The sequence below is a fragment of the Actinia tenebrosa genome, unplaced genomic scaffold, assembly GCF_029948245.1.
Source record: "Actinia tenebrosa isolate PJP-AT-01 unplaced genomic scaffold, QUT_ActTen_1.0 PGA_scaffold12__29_contigs__length_12842862, whole genome shotgun sequence".
Classification (NCBI taxonomy): Eukaryota; Metazoa; Cnidaria; class Anthozoa; order Actiniaria; family Actiniidae; genus Actinia; species Actinia tenebrosa.
This window is the reverse complement of record NW_028292572.1, coordinates 2,207,024-2,215,151: the sequence shown is the minus strand read 5'-3', so window position 1 is coordinate 2,215,151 and position 8,128 is coordinate 2,207,024. Positions and strand designations below refer to the sequence as shown.

General features: G+C 38.1%; 1 protein-coding gene across 5 annotated transcripts in view; it reads left to right on the top strand.

The window, feature by feature from the left end:
* LOC116296342 (uncharacterized) overlaps positions 1–8,128 on the top strand; it is a 33,454-nt gene that overhangs the window by 17,218 nt on the left and 8,108 nt on the right. For all 5 annotated transcript variants that reach the window (XM_089028194.1, XM_089028196.1, XM_089028193.1 and 2 more), the window contains exons 29-37: positions 225–314; positions 957–1,023; positions 1,611–1,793; positions 3,118–3,435; positions 4,042–4,251; positions 5,142–5,300; positions 6,143–6,360; positions 6,534–6,841; positions 7,540–7,896. In XM_089028194.1, the coding sequence (XP_088884320.1) occupies positions 225–314; positions 957–1,023; positions 1,611–1,793; positions 3,118–3,435; positions 4,042–4,251; positions 5,142–5,300; positions 6,143–6,360; positions 6,534–6,841; positions 7,540–7,896 (1,910 nt within the window). The remainder of the gene's footprint in view (positions 1–224; positions 315–956; positions 1,024–1,610; positions 1,794–3,117; positions 3,436–4,041; positions 4,252–5,141; positions 5,301–6,142; positions 6,361–6,533; positions 6,842–7,539; positions 7,897–8,128) is intronic.

Genomic DNA, 8,128 nt, shown 5'->3' with positions numbered 1-8,128 from the left:
ACAGCAAGCAATTTTTTAAGGATTTCTTTGATGAAATACAAATTACAATAACCGTTATTTTGGATAGTATTGAATCAACTGAAAGTGCGCGCGCTTGCTGTGTGCTCTCATAAAGCGCGTATGCACTCCTAACCAATCAGCACGCGAGAACTATAACATCGATTTTATAATACGAAGGTATTAATTTTGTTGTGCTCAAAGTTTTAACTTCTTTTAACCTACAGATATGCGTGAATTACAAATGTCGCCGCATCTCGTCTCTGGCTACACGACCCTGTCCTCAAACCAATGGAATGGACTGTGCTGGAAATGGAGTAAGGTTTACATACAGCACGTACACTGCCTCAAGCGTGCCGTGCAGTGACCGTGATGTTTTCTAGAATTTCAATTATCTGATTTTTTTCTCGCGTAATGCATGTGCTTGGTCTAGCAGTGTCGTGACTGTGACGTGACCATGTCCGCACCGTGTTTATGCCGTGTTCCGGGTATTTGATTGGATGGAGAGTAAATTCTCGTGCAATATGATTGGTCTGGAGTATACCTTGCCGTGTCACGACCGTGTTCGTGCCGTGAGCTTTTCACAGTCGTGCGAAAACTGCTCTAAAACAATGCTCTAATGTTATCATTATTACAAGGATCGATATAAACATAGGAATTTTCTCGCTTCAGAAGAAGGCAGTTTCATGTTTTGACAATAAAAATCAACATGTGAGTTGAGCGTTGAGTTCGTAGAATATTGAATGTAGTGGTAGTGTGTGTGAGTGAAAGGTGTCCCCAATTAGAGAGAAAGCGCTAGAACCACTAGACACTTAAATAAAGATATTTATATATATATATATTTGTTTGAGTTTGTAAATTTATATTTCTATGTTACTAAATTGATTATATTCAAATATCTTCTGCAGGATATATCTACAGATTAGTAAAAATACTAAATACTTTTTCTTTGTTTGTAGTTTTGTACGGCACATGGTAAATGTCATTGTAAAGATGGTTATGACCCGCTAACAAATTGTTCTACAGGTATGACTACTTTTCGCGTATTAGTTACAAATGTAACAGCAACAACCCGATGTTATTGGATGAATTTCGATGTAGTACGCCATGTCGTACACGTTTCCCACTCATACGAGAACCATTCTTACAATTACCATTCTTATAGGAAGCCATTTCAATGTTTCCATATGTCGTACGATAACCATCTTTATGGGAAGCCATTTCATTGTTAAGCCATGTCTTTATGGGAAGCCCTTTTAGTGTGTTATGGCATGTCTTATGATAACCATTCTTATGGGAAGCCATTTTAGTGTTATGGCATGTCGTACGATAACCCTTCTTATGGGAAGCCATTTCAATGCTACAGCATGTCTTACGATAACCATCTTTATGGGAAGCCATTTCAGTGTTATGGAATGTCGTACGATAACCATTCTTATATGCGAAGTCATTTCAGTGTTATGGCATGTCTCACGTTATGGGAAGCCATTTCAACGTAAAGGCATGTCGCACCATGTACGTGCTGTAAGTCGGTGTCCTACGTTACCCATTCACATTAATTTCTTCATATTAAATACCGTTTAAACTTCTATATCTGTACTTACTTGTTTTAGTGACATCTATTGTTAATGGAGGATGGAATTCATGGTCCACGTGGAGTAAGTGTAGTCGTGTTTGTGGCGGCGGGACCCAGAGAAGACACAGGTTTTGTAGCCATCCTGTACCAAGCGTGACTGGAAGGAAATGTCCTGGTGAAAGAATTCAAAATAGACATTGCAACCTTGAAATCTGTCCAGGTAGTTATTAGTATAGGAAATCGCACAAGGCGAGTGCAATTAAAGAACTTTTAAAACATTACGAGTGTCTATTAATTCCAAATTGTACAAGAAGATCGTGCGAGTTTTTGTTTATAGTTCACTCAACAAAACTTCAGTAAAAAATGCGAGCGACGCAGTTCATCTTTGTCTATTTGGCGGCCGATTTTCAGCCCATCGCGCAACTGAAATGCATAAAAAAGATTAGTTCTTACGGCTTTAAAATTTGATTTATTTGTTTTTTAAGTACAAAATGATACAAAAAAATTGTTTTGACATTGTTTTGGCCGTGTTGCCTTAGCGACTTAATTCGGTACTCCTACGGAGTACAATTAATGCTTTACTCCTCTCTACCAATCGGATTCGAGTAATTTTGTTGAGTATACTATAAGTGTAAATACATACTCGCTAGGAATTACCACTGAAAAGTAGGGAGATTTCTGTACAAAACAAAACAATAGACCTCTTTCCTATTTCAGACCACGTGTCGTTCCCTAGAGTATCTTTTTTTTTGTTTAATGGTTGCCAATGAGAAGACACATGATTAAATATACAGATAAAACGAAGTACAACTCTAACAAAGAAACTTATTCTCAAGGGAATGATACGTATGTAATGGGAGAACATTGTACTCAACGTAAAGAAGTCTATTATAATGTTTACCACTGAGATGGGCTGGAGGAAGATTAGGGAAGGGTTGTTGAACCATCATCATCATCATTCGTCGTAGTCGTCATAACCATCATCACCATAAGTATCATACCCCCGCCACCTTTATCATTATTTTCATCATCATCACCACCATAGCTATCAGTATCATCATCACCAACAGCATTATCACAATCATCGCCTTTATTATCATTGTCATCGAGATTATTATCACCATTATCATTATAATCATCACCAACATCCATATCATCCTCATCCTCATCCTCATCCTCATCATCACTATCATCACTATCATCATCATCATCATCACTATCATCATCATCATCACTATTATTATCATCATCACTATCACCATCATCAGTATATCATCATCATTATCATCATTATCATCACTATCATCATCATCATCACTATCATTATCATCATCACCATCATCATCATCACTATCATCATCATTATCATCATTATCATCACCATCACTATCATCATCATCATCACTACCATCATCATCATCACTATCTTCACCACCATCATCACTATCATTACCATCATCACTTTCATCACAATTTCATCACTGGCATTGTAGACTGTTAATAAATACTAATTAATCATATTGCACATGTTTGTTTTGTCACAGTTGGTCATTCTTGTCGTCATTTACAAGCCATTGGGCGCCAAAGAGGCATAGAGTATCCAAGTGGAGTGTACACTATTAATCCATCAGGTCAAGGCACCGTTAAGACCTACTGTGACATGACACGTAATGGAGGCGGCTGGACGCTATTGCTCACCAGCCATACCAATACCTGGACATCTTCTAACGTACGAAGAAGAGCCGAAGATAATCCAGCACTCGATCGTGACTTCTCGATCCTGTTTGCAGCTAATGCTATTAAAAGCGCAACGAATGTTGTCGGAAGTTCTTTCGAATACAGGATTGAAGCACAACAATTTGGTAAGTCATTGTTTTGTCATCTATATGTATCAACAGACATTAGAAAATACCGACGGCACTGGTTGAGACCACATTTACACGATTGCGTTTCTGGAACGCTTCGTTTTTATCTCACCGAAAACACATCGAAGCTAGCATTTCTATAGCGTTTTCTCTTTTCACACTAAAACCATCACAAACAAGATATGACTGGAAATGACGCAATATTATCTGCGCATGCGTATAACAGACATTCTTGTCTGACTGGCGTCAGCGTTTTCAAAAACCTTCGTTTTCGCTGTCTATGCTAATACGATGCGTGCCTGCTTCCAAACATCTCCAATCTGAAAAGAGCTTTCAAATGGATGCATTTTTGGCGAAAACGCTCAGGTTTTTTTTCGATTGTCTTGGTGTGGAAGGACGCAAGGTCAAACGCAATGAAAAGTATGCTTTTTAAAACGAAAACTCAGTATGAACATGACCTTTTTTCATTACTTTGAGACTGTTAACTATACACATTTTTATGTATGCTTTAAGTATGCTTTTTAAAACGAAAACTCAGTATGAATATGACCATATTTCATTAGTTTAAGACTGTTAACTATACATATTTTTATCTATTTTTAGGTCGTTGGGGTGGAATATGGAAGGCACCACGTTCTTATTCATTCACTGCCACAAACAATAAACAGACACAGGTAAAACTGGTCCAGAAATTTGACCAATGGGTGTACGAAGATTTGGGTATCGAGAAGCGAATGCCTTGGATTCACGATGCAATGTTAACCACTTCACATAACGCTACTAATCAAGTGTATTCTTATGGATCAATCATTGGTAAATACTGACTACCTTACGGATTATATCAGTGTTATTAAGTCTATAGACACGTTGCAGTACAAAATACAGCTCAATTTCCAGGACAAAAAGATGGTTTCAAATGCTCAGGAGATTGAAATTTTTAAAAATAAATTAATATAAAAAAAAAAAACCAAAAAAATAAAAAAAGACCCAGAAAAAAAAAAAAAAAAGAAAGAAAGAAAGAAAAGAAAAGAAAGAAGAACAATATTAAAAAGAATATAAACAGAATCTTAAGGATTTAAAATTTAAAAAAATCGATTCTACTTTGCCATACCCCCGAGACATCCGCAGAGCTGAGGCGGCGTATGGACTTCGGACTTGACGGCGATTAAATCCTTCTGCCCTTGGGTGTACGAATTACGCAAGAAAATGTTCTAGCCGAAGCATCAGGGGAGAGACCAGCCGGCCCCCAGACCATATCGGCTAATCCCTTGCATCTCTGCCACGCACGGAATCGGTTGAGAAAAACATGTTAAAAAGTCTAGTCTATCTGGTGCATTGTTTTCACGGCTATTGTTAAGCTAATTTCATAGAACCGTGGTCCAGTGGAAAAAACTTGGGCATTCAAGATATTAAGTCAAGCCCGTCTGAGGAGGGTTAGTATCTGGATGGGTGACCTATGCCTACTTAAGTTTTTGCTACAATTTTTTTTTTCTTTCAATTTTTTTTTCTTTCAATTTTTTTTCTTTCTTTCGAGTTAGGGTCTTTATTATTGATGTTTTTCAACAATTCCCAAGACAATTAAATAACAAAAGACCGCAGCCATGTTGAAGGATATAACAAAGTCCTCCAACATGGCCGAAGTGAAAGCCATCAATATTATACAGGATAGCAAAACGTTCTAATGTGAGAATTTATCTCGGTAGCAAACATTAAAAAGTTCTATCCAGCACCTTGGATTAACGCCAAAGAGAGCGAGCAGCATCCAACCAACATCTGGTATTGGATGAGAGAAGGAGAGATCCGAGAACCTAAATCCTGTGTGGAACTACAACTACTGGGTCTGCAGTCTACGCCACTCTCTAGTATGTATTATACTTCATGTTAATATAATATCTTAAGGTGACTGCCTACTTTTGAACGTTCGATTTCAGCCCACGATGTGCGCGCGCTCAAAAACCGCTGAAAAATCTACAAGATTTTATTGAAGAACCATACGCGTTTTGAGCTTAAACAGGGCAAAACCCTCAAATTTTGCACGGGACTCTCTATTTTTTAATAGCTTATCCGAAAAAACTCCTAAAAATCTAGGTTATATCAACATTTTAGGAAAAGTTTAAATCAGTAACACATGAAAAAATAGATTTTTGTGGAGATTTTTGTTCGACTTTATGAGATTTTTTAAGAGCACCGAAACTACAAGATATGACAAATCAATGTATCTCTCTGTCTTTTCGTCGATAATATCCATGTATTATTGTAGAAGGATTGACTAGGCTTCGTTCGTGCAATCATATAGTCTGCAAATAACTATTATCTTATGAATCTTAATTTTTTTCTAATCACTTCCGGTAGCGCAATTTTTGCTCCAAAAGCTCGTGCTTAGGCTACATTAAATGCCGATTATCTCGAAAACAAGCTCGGGACACCCAATTTTTCGGAAAATCGAAGTTTTAAAAAAAGTTTAAATTGATTTCCAAAAGTAGGCAGTCACCTTAACGCATGCTCACATGTTACAAAGAACCTTGTGATCTGAGAAAACTTTTCTCCAATCAGAATCGAGAAAATTTGCAAGTTTTCTCTTGAAATTATGGTTTGAAAAAATTCATCATTTCTACGTCATTTCTATTTCAAATCACCTGGACTAGGACTTGATCACATCCAAGCTAAAATCTATTAGTTCTTAATAACTATTATTTCTTATTAGGTGGTATTTACAGTCTTAAAATACGAGGCAAAGACCTCAAAACGTATTGCGACTTTACAACAGACGGGGGAGGTTGGACACTACTCGTTACGAGTTCCTCTCGAATTGGATGGACGAGGAAGACTGTACTTGAAAGAAATGTGAAACGCCCATCGTTGAACAGAGACTTTTCCATTCTGGGCTTCAGTGATGACATCATAGGACAACGACATTTTCAGGTATATATTGATTGGTCAAGGGTTCCGCGAATCTCGCCTGAAGCTCCAATTTTTTTCGAGAAAAATAGCTTGATGACATGCGAGAAAAAAAAACTTTCATCTTTGTTTCGCTTGTCGGATTTATATTGGTGAAATAATCACGTAATTATGTACTATCATCATTTTTCAACTAGTACAAGATTGAAGATGACACCAGCAAATGGGGAGGTGTATTTGAAGCAAGACAAGGACAAAGCTTCTTAGAAGGTTTGAGCAATCAGACGCAAGTAAAATTATTGAAGAAATATGGCAACTGGGACGATAAATGCAATCTAGGGCAGCGCCTTCCTTATATCAAAGATTCCAGCCTTCTTTTGACGACTGCAGACCCCTCAGGGGATGACTCAGGGACAATAGTGTCTTCAACAGATGATGCGGTCTACTTACCAAAACAAATAGAACGGCCATCTGGATTGAGACTTTGGGTTAGAGAGGGGACCTGGTAAGTTACGAGCTGTAGAAAAAATGTTAATGTTACAAATAATAAAACAGTCCGGATTTGCAACAAAAAAAAAACAAAAAAAATTACTGCTTATAGAACCCTTTAAAATCGTGATAGTAATGATAAAAAGGTAAATTTTACACCGTGAAAAGATGAAAATACTTACTGACGTTTCGGACGTGGTAATGCGAGCAGCAAAGTCGTGCAACTTATCGCGCAAAATGGTTGCGTTGCAAGCTGGAAAGCAAATGTTGCTAGTATTACCACGCCGTAATTAAACTAAGCAAAAATTTGATCCACGACTTTGTTGCAGAAGTAGAAGCCCTTTCCACTTTCTGCGACAAAGAAAATGTGTCGTACACAGGGAGTAGTACTACGAGACACATTTGCGCTGCACCTTGCAAGGCAGCACTGCTGCACGATTTTGTTGCTCGTATTACCACATCCCTGGGCTGATCTAAGTCAGGGCATGACTAACTCACAGATAGAACCCTGAAACAACCTCTGGGCTGATCAAAGTCAGGGCATGGCTAACTCACAGATCAAACCCTGGAACAACCTCTGGGCTGATCTAAGTCAGGGCATGGGTCGAGACCCGAAAAGTGAGAAGACAGTGCCACTCTACTGCTACACTACCCTGATTTCCAACAATAAAGACTTTGATTGATTGGTTTGCGCTTTTTCCACAACGATCTTAGGAGATCTTGTAATCAAATAAAACAGAACATAAAGGACGTCCCCGGCGAACACAAGTCTTTGGAAGACGGACCTTACATGATAAAAAACACCTCGCACCAATACATCCCGGTCATATGTGACATGAAATCAGACAAAGGGGCTTGGACTCTGTTAGTGACAAGCGCCAATAACGGATGGCTGCCAAGCCAAGTCAAAAACCGAAACACAAATTTACCATCTTTAACACGAGACTACTCCATCTTGGAGCTGGGTGATCAGATAAAAGACCTGAGTGGTGCAAACAGCTTTGTGTATAAGCTAGAGGCACATGAGCATGGACACTGGGGAGGAGTGTGGAAAGCACCCAAATCATACAGGTACATATGTCATTAGACTGCACACCATGTATGTGTAAAAACATTGTAACAAATTGCACCAATTTGCACAAATTAGTAAGTCCAGTAGACCTCAGTAGACCAAAGGACTATGATAACTTGCGCTAATTTGTACAATTGTATTAGTTAACTTATTTTTATTTTATTTTATTTTGCTTATAGCCAACTCTTAGGTTTTCAATAGCTAGTGGGTTAAAGAAAAGAGAATACAAAA